At 41.7% G+C, this 17,656-nt stretch overlaps 1 protein-coding gene across 2 annotated transcripts in view; it reads right to left on the bottom strand.

Annotated features, from left to right (window-relative positions):
• ubxn7 (UBX domain protein 7) overlaps window positions 1–15,156 on the bottom strand; it is a 121,959-nt gene extending 106,803 nt beyond the window's left edge. Inside the window, exons 1-2 of one of the 2 annotated variants that reach the window (XM_043701774.1) lie at window positions 15,036–15,156; window positions 3,810–3,954 (exon numbers count right to left, since the gene is read on the bottom strand). In XM_043701774.1, the coding sequence (XP_043557709.1) occupies window positions 3,810–3,954; window positions 15,036–15,114 (224 nt within the window). In that variant the 5' untranslated portion in view covers window positions 15,115–15,156. Of the gene's footprint in view, window positions 1–3,809; window positions 3,955–15,035 lie in introns of those variants that run through there. The other variant, XM_043701776.1, reaches the window with a different exon arrangement.
• Window positions 15,157–17,656: the final 2,500 nt, after the last annotated feature.

Genomic DNA, 17,656 nt, shown 5'->3' with positions numbered 1-17,656 from the left:
GCTGGGATGGCAGAAATTAATTATGGAGCACATTCCCTTGGACTTTTTTACAAACATGGTGCACACACAACAGACCATTTTTATAAGACATGACAGCCCAACTTGAGTTATTTGGAATTAGATTTGTCAGTTTTCTTAACTAGGGCGTTTGTTTAACCAGGATGGTTAGATTTGTCAAGCCCTGGGCCCTGGAGGACGTCTCCTGAGTTAATACGGGTATACATACAATGCTCCCGTTCCTTTGTTTGGGAGTTTTGCGCCGAGCATAGCTGTTCTGTATTTTGTGGGGTTTTTTTTGCTTTTTTTGTGTTGCTTTGCATAGTATTAGGGTTTGTTTTGTATTAGAGGGTAGGTTAATAGTTAGGAAACAGTAGTATTGTAATTTGTGTTTTTATTTCTTTTTAGATTAGATTAGATTAGATTAGATTAGATTACAGTGTGGAAACAGGCCCTTCGGCCCAACAAGTCCACACCGACCCGCCGAAACGAAACCCACCCATACCCCTACATTTACCCCTTACCTAACACTACGGGCAATTTAGTATGGCCAATTCACCTAACCTGCACATCTTTGGACTGTGGGAGGAAACCGGAGCACCCGGAGGAAACCCACGCAGACACGGGGAGAACGTGCAAACTCCACACAGTCAGTCGCCTGAGTCGGGAATTGAACCCGGGTCTCTGGCGCTGCGAGGCAGCAGTGCTAACCACTGTGCCACCGTGCCGCCCATTATATATTTATTATACTGATAATAGTTATTGATTGTATTTTTCAATAATTTTATATGTTTGTAAAGTTAAAAAAAATTTGCTAATAAATATATTTACAAAAAAAATGAATGAGTGATTATTTAAAAAGCTTTCTGCCGATCTTCACCCTGCTGGACCAAGTGATGCAATCCATTATTTGAAGTTATCTTTCATGTGAATCCTGAACCTGAGGCCATCGTCTGCCTGTTCAAGTGGACATAACTTCTAATGACAACACAGAGTCCAGTACTACTGCATTAATAGCCCAAGCGATAATAGAGTCATACAGTTGTACCACATGGAAACAGACTCATTGGTCCAACCCGTCCATACCAACCAGATATTTGAAATTAAGCTGGCCCCATTTGCCAGCAGCTGGCTCATATCCCTCCAAAGCTTTCCTTTTCCTGTACACATCCAGGTGCCTTTTAAATGTTGCAATTGTACTAGCCTTCACGTCTACCTATGGCAGTTCATTCCATACAAACACCACCCTCTGCATGAAAATGTTGCCCCTAGGTCCTTTTTGAATTTTTTCCCTTTCACCTTAAACCTATGGCCTATAACTCTGGACTTCCCTGCCTGGGAAAAATACCTTGGCTCTTCATCCTATCCATGCCTCTCATGATTTTATAAACCCCTACAAGGTCACCCCTCAGCCTCTGACGCTCTAGACAAAATAGCCCCAGCCTATTCAGCCTCGTCCTATAGCTTAAATCCTCAATCCCGGCAACATTCTTGTAAATCCTTTCTGAACCCCATTCAAGTTTCACAATCTCTTTCCTATAGCAGGGAGATGAGAAAGAATTGCATGCAATATTCCAAAAGCAGCCTAACCAATGACCTGTACAGCCGCAATACAACATCCCAACTCCTGTACTCAATGCACTGATCAATAAAGGCAAACATACCAAATGTCTTCTTCACTACCCTGTCTATCTGTGATTCCACCTTCAAGGAATTATGAACCAGCACCTCAAGGTCTTTGTTCAGCCACACTCTCCAGGACTGTACCACTAAGTGTAAAAATCTCGTCCTGATTTGCCTTGCTAAATGCAACACTCACATTTATTTAAATTAACTCCATATGCCGAGCCTCAACCCATCAGCCCATCTGATCATGGTCCCATTGTACACCAAGTTAACGTTCTTCACTGTCCACTACACGACCAATTTTGGTATCATCTGCAAACTTAGCAACCATACCTCCTATATTCACATCCAAATCATTTATATAAATGACAAAAAGCAGTGGACCCAGCACCAATCCTTGCGGCACATCGCTGGTCACAGGCTTCCAGTTCGAAAGACAATCCTCTAACACTACCCTCCATCTCCTACATTCAAGCCAGCTTTGTATCCAATTGGCTAGCTCTCCCTGGATTCCATGTGATGTGATCTTGCCAACCTGCGGCGTGCTGCAAGATTGGTGCTGGGTCCATTGCTTTTCATCATTTATATAAATGATTTGGGTGTGAAAATAGGAGGTATGGTTAGTAAATTTGCAGAAGATACCAAAATTGGTGGGGTAGTGGACAGCAAAGGAGGTTCCTCAGAGTACAATGGAACCTTGAACAAATGAACCAATGGGCCAAGTAGATGATGAGGCTTAATCTAGGTAAATGTGAGATGTTACGTTTTGGTAGGGCAAATCAGGGCAAGACTTATACACTTAATGGTACAGGAGTGTTGGCAAACAAAGAGACCTTGGAGTGCAGATTCATAGTTCCTTGAAAGTGGAGCTGCAGGTGGATGGGGCAGTGAAGGCGGCATTTGGTATGCTTGCCTTTATTGGTCAGTGCAATGATTATAGGGGTTGGGAGGTCATGTTTCAGCTGTACAGGTCATTGGTGAAGCCACTTTTGGAATACTGCATTCAATTTGGATCTTCCTACTGTAGGAAAATGCCATTAAACATGAAAGGACTCAGAAAAGAATTACAAGGAAGTTGGGGTTTTGAGCAATGTGGAGAAGCTGATTAGGCTGGTGCTGTTTTGCCTGGAGCACCGGAGGCTGAGGGGTGACCTTATAGAGGTTTATAAAATCATGAAGGGCATGGATAGGGCAAATAGTCAAAGTCTTTTCCCCAGGGTAGGGAAGCCCAAAACAGGAGGGCATAGGTTTAAGGTAAGAATGGAAAGATTTAAAAGGGACCCAAGGGATAACATTTTCACGCAGAGGGTGTGCATGCATGGAATGAACTACCCAAGGAAGTGGCGGGGCCTGGTACAATTACAACATTTAAAAGGCATCTGGATGGATATGTCAATAGGAAAGGTTTAGAGGTAAAATGGCCAAATGCTGGCAAGTGGGACTAGATTAATTTAGGCTATCGAGTTAGCATGGACAAGTTGCACTGAAGAGTCTGTTTTGGTGCTGTACATATCTATGCCTCTATATCCAGTCTACTATGCAGAATCTTGTTGAATGCTTTGCTAAAGTCCATTTAGATAACGTGCACCACTCTGCCTTCATCAATCTTCGATGTCACTTCTTCAAAAAACTCAATCAAGTTAATGAGACATGATTTCTCATACACAAAGCCATGTTGACCATCTTTAATCAGTCTTTGCCTTTCCAAATATACGTAAATCTTGTCTCAGAATCCCCTCCAACAACTTACCCAGCACTGACGTCAAGCTCACGGGTCTAAAGTTCCCTGGCTTTTCCTTATCACCTTTCTTAAATAATGGCACCACATCCGTCACCCTCCAGCCTTCTGGACTTCCTCACCAGTGGCTAATCCTTTTCTTATCCAATGTTACTATAAACAGCTAAACCAGCAATTGTCCTCTATCATATGGCTGCTACATTTGCCTGCATTGCAGTAACTACACTACAAAAAGCAAAGCTTCATTGCATTTAAAGCATTTTGGGATGTTTCAATAATGTAACAAAGCATCACATAATCATAAGTTCCCTTTTCCAGACAGCCTCAGAGTTGGATGTGCAGGTTTGGAGGTGCCGTGTACAAAATTTCAAGTAGCACATAAGCCAGGCCTAAAAATCAAGATAATTCAACTAAACAGAAATACCATATTAAATAAACCAGAACATACTGTGGAGGCGGTCTACTTGATGTCCCTGCTGTACTGGTACTGGGCTCTTCTGCTATTCCACCACCATCCAAGTACATTGTGACAGCCATCTCCAGATTGTTGCCGCATGCTTCTAATATGTGCTTCCCAACACTTTCACTGGCACCTAAATCACATAAAAACTTATTAGAGAGCTCAAGGTATCCACCATCATACCTAACGTTAATGGCATGTGTTGTTTAAACTGCTTATAGGTACACAGATAATCTATTACCCTATGTAAATGTAAGCCACTTCATTGTATTAAAACTATTAAAATAGTGTCATTAATACCAGTATGCTACGGTTAAAAAAAAACAAACCAATGACAATCTTAATGAACTGACGTCTCTCATCTCAAATTGCTAGCAGGACATCTGTGAGTACCAGTACTCACCTCAGCATTACATACAGGTACATAGAATATGCACCACAGAAACAGGCCATTCAACCCAACTAGTCTGCACTGGCATTTATACTCTGCACAATTTTGCAACTCTGTCCATTACATCGCAGCTTTTCAGTATACTGTATCTTTCTATTGAGTTCCCTTTTCTCTTCTGTCCAGTTGCCTTTTGAAAGTGTCTAAGCGATTTATCTCAAACTCTTCCTGAGATAACGAGTTCACATTCTCACCACTAGGTGAAGAAATTGCTCCTCAATTCCCTGTTGGATTTATTAGTAATCATCTTGCATTTTTATTTACTGACTTTTGATTCTCTCACAAGTAGAAAAACATAGGAGATATTTGATTACGTTGGAGGGGGTGCAGAGGAGATTTATCAGGATGTTAGCTGGGTTGGAAAGTTTCAGTTATGAAGAAAGATGGGATGGACAGGGGTTATTTTTCTTGGGACAAAGGACACTAAGGTGGGACATGATTGAAATGTATAAAATTACAAGGGGCACAGAAAGGATAGACAGAAAGGACCTTTTCTCCTTGGTGGTGGGATCAATGATGGGGGGAATGATTAAAGGGGCAGGAGATTTAGAGGAGATGTGAACAACTTTCTTTTCCACTCAGTGGCTGGTAAGAATCTCATATTCTCTATCTGTAAGGATGACGGAGGCAGAAACCCTCTTAACATTTAAGAAATATTTCAATGTGCATTTATGATTCCAATGCATTCAAGGCTATGGATGAAGAGCTAGAATAGATAGGTGCTTTTTTTTGACCAGTGCAGACTCAATGTGCTGTAGACCTCTATGGCTCCACATCTGTTCTGTCCAATCCATTTATTACCTTAAAAGTCTCTAAGCAATTACCTGGCTGTTTTCTCGTTTGTTTAACAGAATCCCAATTAATTTTGCCCAATAATTGTGGTGCCTCAGTTCTGTTACCTGTCCACTGAATTTGATGTGCACTTTCTCCCATGATTGTCATTTTTTTCTATAGCACGAAAGCTAGAGCAGAGCAGTGCTCTAAATGCAGCCAAGTAGACTCCAAGACAAGTTTAATATAACTGCATGACTTTTGAAATCTATGCTACTTTGTTAACATTTTAATTGCTTTGCAGACCTGCAATGCTGCTTTTGATGATGTATTCACCAATATCCTTTGCTCTTGTACTTTTTGTTTTACTTTGGCTCACTTTTCAGGTGCAAGTGATGCTTCCTCTCAAAGTGCATCACTTGTACCTCTTGTCCCTACCTCTGAGTAACAAGTCCTGGATTCAAGTCCCACCTGTCTTGGATATGTGTCACAACACATCTGAACAGACGGATTAAAAATGAATGCATCACCACATGTTTTCCTGTCAAAGGTTATTAGTCATCCAACTATCCAGACTCCAGATCAAGTATAGCTACAAGCATCCTACCAATTTTGGCATCATCTTGGTAAGGATCCTGTCCTTAAATCATCCACCTTTCCAATTAGTCCTGACACCATGCCCCCCACAATCATCCATACTATTCCAATAATTCTCTTATGCATTGGCTCCAAGGACTTGATATGTTTTCCAAAGCAGTTTTCCTTTGCATAAACCCATTTTAATGTCCCAGATGTTATGCCACACAAGATGAAAATGTGGGAGAAACAAGAGTTGTTGGGGTGGGGAGTCCACTGGTGGTGGCCTTCAATTGCTCAGCAGGATGTTTGCGGGGTGGGAGGGGGTTAATGGTCACTTCATAGAATAAAGACTGCATAATTGCTTGGTAGTGCAAAACTTAAATATTGCTAATAAAATACATTTTGTCCAAGATTTCCACCTTGCACTCATCAAGATAGTTTGCAGAAATACCAAAGGGAAAACAATAATTTCTACTGTTTGAAAAGAGAGTGCTTATTGATTATCAGGTGAACTCTGATTGAGCTGTTTCCATGGATAATACAGTTAATGATGGCTGACAGTTAACTGCCCAGATTTGTTCAGGTTTAAACAAGGAAGGTTGACTGATTGGTAAGACACTTGAAAAATTAACCAGCAAATGTATTTTGCTGAATTGAAACAGGGTGCAGTGTATGTACATGTTCTTTGTCAATGGAAAGAACAGGATCCTGTGAAAATATACGTAGCTTCCAGTACACGCAAGTACACCATATTGCAAGCTTGATTGACAATCCTAAATTGGTTGTCAATATAATTATTTGCACACACGGAATTATCCAGCAAGTGTTGTCTAATTGCCTAACATTGACAGTGATGCAAATTTTGCAAGCATGTGCTAGCTGGGTATGGTCAGTATTTTGCTTGTTGCCAACAGCCAAAGGGATATGCTGTTTCACATGATCCACCAGAGTTGGAACATATAGCATACATACTCAGCATGCGCACTGAAATCTGTATTCATTTGTATGATTACTGCATTGTTGATGCTTAATCTTTTGCTGAAACTTTTGCTCAACACAGGTTGATGAGGTAGACTGGGCACTTTTCTAGAGCAAGAGCGACAAATGATTAGACTGGGTTTGTCATTATCCTGCAGGAAGACTTTGGCAAACCTTATTCAGCATCAACAGCAGACGTGTGGCTTGGTAGCCACTAACCTTCTAACACATGGAATTATAGGAGACTTAATGTGTACATTGAAAGCTAGGATCTACACAACTAGAAAGATGAGAAATCTCCCAAGGTTCTTCAATATTGTCTGAGGCAAACCAATCTTCGTGAGTCAATGTATATGTTGGGATTTCTACAGTTACAGACATTAAAATTGACTTTATTGACAATCATGTAAAAAGGACCTGAGCCACATGTTCATCGTCAAACCCTGATGCTGGAAGAGGGTACAAAGTCAGGCAGCACAATGGCTCAGTGGTTAGCACTGTTACCTCACAGTGCCAGGGACCCAGGTTTGATTCCAGCCTTGGATGACTGTCAGCAAGCAGTGTGCATGTTCTCCTTGTGACAGTGTGCATTTCCAATGGACGCTTCGGTTTCTTCACACAAATCCAAGATGTGCAGTTTAGATGGATTAGCCATTGTAAATGTGGGATTAAAATATGATGGTCTTCGGAAGGTTGGTACAGACTCAATGGGCCGAACGGCCTCTCTCAACAGTGTTGAGATTCCATGATTCATTCTGCAGATAATGGCTACGCTAATCAGATAGCTTCTTACTGTACATCTCGCAAAGTCATGGAAAGGCCATAAGGCAGTCATTCTTAGTTTTGAAAAGTGCCCAGTCAACCTCTGACTACCTTGGTGCCTGAAATGTTTGAGTGATGGGTGAAGCTAGCTTTTATGCATTGCTACTATGCAGTTGCAATATGAGTGGTGTTCACCATTAACAAGATGCCAATCTGCCCATTACCGGTGTGATACAGCTATGTAGGTTGGCAGAACATATCCAACAGTTTATCCTTTTGGATGCTCGCAACAAGGAAGGTACTGACAGCATCCAACTAGCCCATGCTTTCAAAACTCACAAGACAGTGCTAACATCAGATGTGATTCTGCAGTTTGTCAACATTTGCTGTATAATAACAAAAACTGAAATTGATGGAAAAGCTCAGGTCTGACAGCATCTATGGAGAGAAGTCAGAGTTAATCAGAAATCAGAATTATTTTGCAGAAGGGTCACTCGACCCAAAACTTTGATTTCTTTCAACAGATGCTGCCAGACTTTCTGTATTTGCTTCTAATTTACAGCATCCACAGTTCATTTGTTTTTTGCTGGATAATCCTGAGTATGCAGAGAATTATAGTATCAGTAATTTAGGACTATTAGTTGGGCTCAGTGTGGCACACTTGCATGTACTGGAAGCCACATATATTAACAAATTGAACACTGTTCTTTCCAGACAGAAGAACGTGTGCACAGTGCACCTGTTTCAATTCAACTAAACCAACAACAGCCATTCATTAATCTTTTTATTTCAATACCCTGACCAATTACAGTCAGCCTGCATTGTTCAAAATTTTACCCTTGCAATTATCTGTCAATAATTATTAATTGCTGCATTTTCCAACACCGCTACCAGAATCCACTTTCCAAGCAATCACCACCCACCTCTCATACAGTATAAATGATGGTAATCTCCTTAATTGGTATTCTTGCAAGTTGTCCTAATAAGTGCAAGATGAAAGGCTTTGACATAATCTTTTTTCAGCAGTATACTAGTATTATTTTATTCCTGTAGTGCAGGAATATGCTTTATAACATGATGTTTAATTTTGATATTAAAAGGTAAACCTATCTTTCCTGTAGTTTGCAGTACACTTTAATTTGTAACACTTGAATTCAAGTATGCTTGATGTAATCACTAGGATTCTATAACTGCTTATTGAAACCTACTCCTGGGCTGCCTAATTTTGCCACAGGTGGAGTATAATTATCCATATTCAAAAATCTGATCCAACATTAGTTTAATCACTTATGGTGTGAACTTCATGCCAGCAGCTAGCTCTTCTCTAACTACCATGATACAAAAGTAGGATTTTGATCTGTCAGCATCTTTCTGATGATCTGTTTAACAGTTTGAATTTGTTAAGTTGTTTAAATTAGCTCAACATGTTAAATCTTTCAACAGAGTAGTAGAATTGTGAACAGTACTTCCTATAGAGCTAGGAGTGCCAAATTCAGACAAATTAATCCAGCAGCACTGAAAAAGCAATTGTTTCCACTCAGTCACTGGAAATCAAAGACAACAGACCAACACTGGAGTTATTTGTCTAGCAGGAAACCACCACATTATGGATGCCATATTTAGCAATACAGGGATGATAGTCTAACTGTGGCAATATAACTAACCTGAATAAAATATGGTGTTTCTTCACGCAGAAGAAATGACTTAAATTGTTGTGCTAATGTATTGATTTATTAAAACTTTATTTTAAAAAGATTTTACTAATGACATCATTGCATTTTATACCTACAAACTAAGTCCTTACTTTAAACCTCTCTAACACCCCCAAACCCTTGAATTCTAGCTGAATTCCCTTTTTGAGTAAGCAAACTGATCCACTCCTGTCACATCTGCCATGAATAATATTGATTCATGTTGATTCAGCCACATATTTGCCCTGCACTGTAAGGAAGCACTTGGCACCTTCAACATATACCACACCCAAAGTGCCCAAAAGAAATGATCTTAAACCTAATCTCTGTGCACCAAATCACATGCAGCACAGATATGGCACATGGTATTCAAGATAGGTTATGTACCTGCAATATAGCTGAACAGTACATATTATGTTGCATTCCATATAGCTAGCACAAATACTATACAGAAGTATGTATATCTTAGTGCATGGTAGCTATATTCATGTACTGTACAAATATACAAGTCAAAGATGCACACCAAAACATACAGTTCTACTGTATGTGAATGTCACTCTAGATAAATACAAGATCTAGTTGGCATGTTTAACAATCATAAGATAGACAACTACCACAAGTTGGGCTCTCTGAGGTACATAGTACAATACAACAGATAGAATAACAATTTAAATGTAGTATATATCATAATGATTAAAAATGTTTGTCTAATGAGTCTCTGAAACAATCACTGAAACAGTGTTGTGGGGCAGGAATCACACAAAGTGAATACACTTCTCTAGCTAGTAGGTGGTTACCACTTCAAAGGGAGTTGTCTGACTTCTATACATGAGTTGGTTAGTAACCAACCAATCTAGATGAGAAGCATCATCTGTACTGGATATTTTACCCAGAGTGGAGAGATCTCATGTATCACAGCAAGGTCACTTTGGTCTCCAAAAAATTAATGGGGAAAAATGTGGTAGCTTTGAATTCTTGTATCGACAGTTCTGACTAATTGTGGACCTTTATGATCTTGGTTTGTACCTATTGAGGATTCTGAAGGGCTCAGTTTGACATGAAACCTTTCACAGTGGACAACTGAGCTGCTATAAATTGCAGGTACAGTGCCATTGTACAAGTGTTCTAATCCAGGCAAACCTAATTTTTTTGTTTCACTGAGCATATGAATAAAAACAACTGCAGTTTTTAACCTGAACTGCAATGTCAGAGAGTGCATTTTATATCATTCCAGGAATCAAGGACAAGATGTTTTGGCATCACATGTCCCTCCCAGAGCAGATATCAATGATAAATTGGCTTTTATTCAACCAAATATGTTACTTTCAAAGTAGTTTGTGCAAAAATCACAAGTATCACTACTGGGAAGCAAGAGATCGCCTATCGGAAAGGACCTTTGATACTGGAAGCAAGGAAGATAGTGAATACAGACCTATTTTGTATCCATCTACCACCCACCTTTCAATGTGGACTAGATAATTATGTCAGAGTTAGCAAGCCAAAGGTCCATCTGCTTGACATTCATCATTGGATTGTAAGAGATGCCCCTGTGAAAGAGCATTGTTAATAAAGTGAAACACTGTGAAGCTGCCTTAGGCTCATGTTCAGATATGTCCTCAACTAGAAAACTGGAGGAGGAGTTAGTAGCTCACATATGGGGCTACTTGACCTAATGATATAGGGAGAAGGAGAAATGAGATTTTGAAGGTGTCTGAGGAGCTATTATAAAGTTAAAAAGCAGACACTCAACAGAGTGAATTGCTAGAAGTAGATCTGAGGTTTAAATGAGTTGCTAAAACAGTGCTGTAGAAGATGAGCACTTCAATTCAGGGGAACTGGCACCAGTACCTGAAAAGCAGCAGCTTTTCCATTGGAAAGGGCTTCATATATACCAGCTCGTAGCCCACATCCAGGCAAATCATTTAACCAGAATATTGGATTGGGTGCTAAGTTCAAGACAGGATTCAGATAATTACATAAATGTATCAGTACAGAATAGTTGATTAGGTAAGATCACACAAGAGAGAGCATTTTAATAAGAAATTACCGATTAAAGCCACATCAGGGGAAAAATATTAAACAGTTAAAATTAAAGGTACTATATCAAAGTACATGAAGTATTCACAAAGGAAATAAGGTATACGGAGACAGGTTGGAAATACAGAAATGCTAAAGACGTATTGCTGAGATAATATTGAACAATGGAACAAGTTTGATGGACTTCACAGTCCATCCTAATTTCTGACAGGACATATCCAGTGGGTTGTTGAACTCCTGGGCTCCAGCTGCCACTCCTCCACTGAAGAAGCTTTGGGAAGCAGATGCAAAGGCAAGATACAGAACAGAGCAACTTGCCAAGGAAAGCTGCTTATGGAGACATTGAGCAATAGCATCATATGGTTTTGACCCATCGACCTCTGGGTCATCTGCCCAGCACACTCATGCTGTACTACTCTGCTTCAGTCTCCCAGCAGCTGGATTGTGGATCAGTTTAAAGTAGATCCTATATCTCTGATAACATCGCTACACAAGGCAGTGAAGAAAGGTTTCAGTACACTAACCTTCATCAGTTAGGGAATTGAGTATAGATGTAGGGAAGTTATAGTGTAGTTATACAGGACGTTGATGAGGCTGCACCTGGAATATTGTAATCAGTTTTGGTCCCCATGGTATCGTTTGACTTCTGACTTCTTCAACTCTGGGTTTGTGTTGAACTTGATGGGATACCTTGTCCAACTCAGCATGTTTAAACAGGATTGCTCGGAGGGATTCAATTGAAACATTTGAGGAGGTGAGCTCAACAAGATTGGACTATTCAAAGTTACTTGGACTCTATTTTAAACTTACATCAGGACCAGTAGTCAGAGACACGTACAGCATGGAAACAGACCCTTCAGTCCAACTTGTCCATGCTGACCTGATACCCTAAATTAATCTAGTCCCATTTGACAGCACCTGACCGATATCCTGTGGCAGTTCATTTCATATATGTACCACCCTCTGCATGAAGACGTTGTCCCTTTAATATATTTCGCCTCTCACCCTAAACCTATGCCCTCTCGTTCTGGACTGCCACATCCCAGGGAAAATACCTTCTCTATTACCCTGTCCATGCCTCTCATGAATTTGTACACCTCTATCAAGTCACCCCTAAACCTTCTTTTCTCCAATGAAAACAGCCCCAAGTGCCTCAGCCTTTCCTCATACGATCTTCCTACCATACCAGGCAACATCCTGGTAAACCTCCTCTGCAGCCGTTCCAGTGTCTCCACATCCTTCCTATAGTATGGCGACCAAAACTGCACACAATACTCCAGGTGCGGCCGCACCAGAGTCTTATACAACTGCAAATATCATCTTCTGATTTAGGACCCTCCAACCACATGGTATCAATGTGTTTCCCCATTTCTCCTCCTCCCACCTCACCCCAGTTCTAACCTTCCAGCTCAGTTCCGTCCTCATGACCTGTCCTATCTGTCCACCTTCCTTCCCACTTATCGGCACCACCCTCCCCTCTGACTGATCACCTTTACCCCCACCTACATCCACCTATTGCACTCTCAGCTACCTTCCCCGCCCCCCCCCATTTATCTCTCCACTCCCTAGGCTCCCTGCATCATTTCTGATGAAGGGCTTTTTCCCAAAACATCGATTATCCTGCTCCATGGATGCTGCCTGACCTGCTGTGCTTTTCCAGCACCACACTCTTACCCATACTGTCGATATAGGTTGCCTTTGAAACTTGATTTTGAGTTTTTGTGAAAGAAAAGTTACGAGGTTAAGAGATCAGGGTAATCTCAGGGTTATTGTCTACATGAAGTTTAGGAAAAGTATGATTTATGCCAGATTAGTTTACAAGACAAATCCAGACCACAACGTTCTTCCACATCAACAATAGCTCAGTTGATAGCACTCTCAGCTCTTAGTCACAAGGTCTGAGTTAAAATCTCACTCCTGGGGTTAAGTGAACCTGTCTTGGCGGATGATCTGCAACAGCACATAGAGTAATATACTGTCAGTGGTACCAACTTTCAGATGAGACATAAAACCGAGGCCCCATTTGCCTGCTTGTGTGAATGTTAAAAAAGTCCCATGGTACTATTTTGAAGAATGGCAGGCGACTTACCCCTAATATCATAACCAGAACGAGGCCCTCAATCAACATCACAAAATCAGATCTGATCGTGACCACATGATTGTTTGTGGGATTGTGCTATAAGTTACCTGTCACATAATAACACTTCAAAAACAAGTTCACTGACTCACAGCACTTTGATACATCTGGTGATCATGAAAAATGCTAAACAGATTCAAGTCTTTCTTTCTATAAAGGGGAATTTGATTTGCTTAATCAGGAACTGAACGCTAGGCAATGGCTGAAGATCAGACTTGAGGCAGGTTACCAGTAGTATTACCCTGGGGTCAGTGCTAACTGTATGATTGCTCGCTGCACATATTAACCAGTCATTGATGTTGAGAGAATGCTCAATGGTTTGGCAGGTATAAGGTAAAGACTGCAGAAGAGAGCAATTTTCTACAGAAGACATGGATCTAGTTGGAAAATGAATGAAGCAATAGCAAACAGCACTTAACCTGCTTTAAAACTGCATATTACATATCAGAAGAACCAACACAATACACATCATTTACAGGGAACTGCATGTGATTTAATTAAAAGGATTGAAGCATCATTGTACACATAACTGAAGATTCAAAATCAATGCTGCACAGCTTGACCCACAGCAAGCAGGGTATTGAGTTTTATTAACAGAATTATTCAGTACTAAACTAAAAGGAAATAATTGTATGGTCAGACCACAAACAGACTACTGTGCCCCATTTTGGTAAATAACATAGTTGCCTTGGAAGACAAATTAGAAGAGTGCACTGCAAATTATTACTAGCTTAAGATTCAAAGTTACTCAGGCAAGCACAGAGTTGGGTTTATTTATTTTGCCACAACACAAATTTACAGGAGGCCTAACACAGTGAAAGAAAATATCAGAAGGGTTAAATATTGTCCTTCTTGATTGCATTCATTTGGAGAACCAGGGGAAATAAGGTTTAAACCACCTGTAATTTCTGAATAGATCTGACATTAGCCAATTTTTTTTCCTCCAAAAAGTACTAAGCTTTTGGAATGGACACCAGCTGGTGCAGTATGCGTTGACTCTCTAAATGGTTGAAATATGTGGCATTGGAAAAGCACAGCAGGTCAGGCAGCATCTGAGGAGCAGGAGAGTTGACGTTTCGGGCATACACCCGTCATCAGGAATGGTGTTGAGGAGCCAGGTAAATGGACAGGGCAGGTATCACAGGGTAAAGGGGCATTAAATCCCCCTCAGGCAGAGGCATCAATACCTCTCAGCAGTCTCATAGGATCATCACATCATCCCCTCAGGAGACTGGCAGGGTTTTGGAATTCCCCTCAGGAGACCTGTAGGGGAATTAATCCACCCTCAGGGGCAACGGGAACCACAGGAGGCATTAACCCCACCCCCCAGGGACTAGAAGGTGCATTAACACCTCAAGGGACTAGCAGAAGCATTAACAATCCCTCAAGGTACTAGTAGTGACATTAACACATCCTCAGGGGACTGAAGGGGCATTAACACCCCTCAAGATACTGGCAGGGGTATAATACCCCTCAGGGGAAATAACCACCTTCAAGAACTGGCAGGAGCATTAACACAGAAATCGGGGACGAGCAAGGGATTTAAGAGCCCCCTCCCTTCAGGGGACAGTCAGGAACGCTCCCATACCTTTCCCACATATGGGTGGGGTGTGGGGGCGGGGCTGGTGGGATGGGGCAGTGCCCTGGGCCTGGCTGGCTGGCTGGCCGGCCTGCTGAGTGGCCCAGGACTCCCAGTCCTCGGGGATGATGGTTGGCGGTGAGGGGTGGACACAATGAAGTCAGGCGGAGTCCTGAGCGCGGCGGCGGCGGCAGTGGTCTCCAGTTCCCCCCACTCTCTCCCGCCTGTTTACCTGTAATGGCTGTGAACTGCCGGATTAACCCCTGCAGCGCCGACCCGGCCGACCCCGCTCCATCACCAACCGCCGCCATCTTACCGCGCAGCGCCCACGCAGGCGCACTCGGCCCTGCCCCTCACCTCCGCTAACCCCACCCCCCCCTTCCCCGGCACGGGGACGTGACGTCAACCCCTCCAAACCCATTGGGCGGCAGCCCCAGTCCCACGCCTGCGCATTCCGCATGCGTGCCAAATCGGAACGACATCTTTGATCAAGGCAACACTTTGCTCTCCCCATTGACTGGAGCATTTTCTCATTGTTTGTAAATCAGCAGCGACTGTCGCTGTCGCGATTTGTATTTGGCGATGCTGAGAAGGCGATCTTTTCTGCGACCCCCCAGCAGCAGTACGAGAATTGCAATTGCACTCACGTCCATTCAGTGCGCTGTATTTGTAACTTGTCGCGTGCAAAGTTTTGGAATTCGACCAAGAGGTCAGAATATTCTGTCCCAACCTATTATCGTGAACACTGTATTCCCACTGTACACCCAGCTAGATATTTTGCAACAATATGTTTGGATTTTAAGAATTGTTTAATTACCAACGAGTTTGCAAATGATTCTGACAGCAAAGCATCGTCAAACAACGGTAAAACACTGCTGCCAGTTGACAACAAAGCTAACTGAATCAAAAACAAAAAAGTGCTGAAGAAACTCATCAGGTCTAGCACCATATATAGATGAGAGTGGTGCTGGAAAAGCACAGCAGGTCAGGCAGCATCCGAGGAGCCGGAAAATCGACGTTTCGGGCAAAAGCCCTTCATCAGGAATCGAGGCAGGGGGTAGGGATGAAGGTGATAGGTCAGAGAGGAGGGTGGAGTGGATAGGTGGAAAGAAAGATAGGCAGGTAGGACAGGTCATGGGGAACAGTGCTGAGCTGGAAGGCTGGAGCTGGGGTGAGAGAAGGGGAAATGAGGAAACTGGTGGAATCCACATTGATGCCCTGAGGTTGAAGTATTCCGAGGCGGAATATGAGGCGTTCTTCCTCTAGGCGTCTGGTGGTGAGGGAGCGGCAGTGGAGGAGGCCCAGGACCTGCATGCCCTCTGCAGAGTGCGAGGGGAAGTTGAAATGTTGGGCCACATTGCGGTGGGGTTGATTGGTAGCACTATATACGATGAGAGAAACAATAGTTAACGTTTCATGTCAATTAGGACTTCGTCAGAACTAAAACTCTTGTTAATTCTATTTTCTCGCTTTAGCTATTTCTATTTCAGGTTGCAAACATCCTCATTCTGCTTTTAAAGCATGTTTATTATAGTCGATACTAGGTGGTCAGCTTTTTAAGTAACCTTTCTTAGACGTGTCAGGAAAGGACTGTAAGCACTTATGCTTCATAAAATTAAGAGAATTTAAGATGCCGACATAGCAGTAGTAGTAAAGAAATATTATACAATTACATTTTTTGAAGCCCTGAAATGGCATGCAAACAGTTTTAAAATCAAAACAAGTCATGAAGATCAGGAATGCATTGTCCACATGAAAGACAGGAAGAGATTTTTCAAAAGGGAACAGAATAAATTATTGAAGTTAAATATAGTCACATGGGGAAACAGCACTGTAGACTGAAAGGAAAGTTCTACCAAGGACAGGAAAATAGATACCAGTAGGCCAATCAGCCCATCAAGTCTCTCTGCCATTCAGTGAGATCACAGCTGATCTGATAATCCTAAATGCCACTTTCCTGCCTTTTTGCCATAACTCTCAATTTCAATAATGATTAAAAATCTCCCAGCCTTCAATATACTTAATGACCTGGCCTTTGTGATAAAGAATTCTACAGGTTCACTAACCTCAGAAGAAATTCTTCCTCATCCCTGTCTTAAATGAGCAGCACTTAATTGAGTGTATGCCTTCTGGTGCCAGACTCTCCCACGAGTGGAAACCAAAGTCCACTTCTGTTCAGTATCATATGATCTTGCATTTATACAACACCTTGAAGGTAGGCCAATATCCAAGGCATTACAGATAAGTGAAATCACAGAAAAAAGACAAGTCAAAGGAAATATTAGAAAGATCAAATTGGAGGGTCTAAAGAAAGATGAAAGGAAGGAGGCAAAGGGATTAAGAAAGGATTTCAGAGTTAAGAGCCTTGAAAGCATAGCTGCTAATGGTAGCTCAAAGTGTGTAGTGGATGTTCACAACTTGCATTTTGCAGGACTTTTTAGCACAGTAAAACACCCTGAAGTGTGCACATGAGCATAATGACATTTGACATCAAGTCATACAAGAAAATAAGGACAGATGACAAACTTCATTAAAACAATAGGTTTTAAAAGGCATCTTAAAGAAGGAAGCAGGTACAGTTGCAAAAAGGTTTAGGAAAGAAATTCCAGAGTTTAGAATTTTGTTTAGCCATTCAAGTCAAAGCAACCGATGGTGGAATAATTAAAAATGGGGACCAAAGAGACTCATGTTGGAAGTGCACAAAGACCTGAAGTTAGAGATAGGAAGAGATGACATGATGAAGGAATTTGAAGAGGCTTGGAGCCAGTATAGGTAAATAAGTGTTAGGGTTCTTGGTAGCGGTGACTGACACCTCAGTTCTGGATCCAACAGAACACTAATATCATGAATAGT

This window comes from Chiloscyllium plagiosum, chromosome 13 (assembly GCF_004010195.1).
Source record: "Chiloscyllium plagiosum isolate BGI_BamShark_2017 chromosome 13, ASM401019v2, whole genome shotgun sequence".
In the NCBI taxonomy this organism is placed as follows: domain Eukaryota; kingdom Metazoa; phylum Chordata; class Chondrichthyes; order Orectolobiformes; family Hemiscylliidae; genus Chiloscyllium; species Chiloscyllium plagiosum.
Note: the sequence above shows the minus strand (reverse complement) of the source record. Positions and strands in the feature narration are given on the sequence as shown.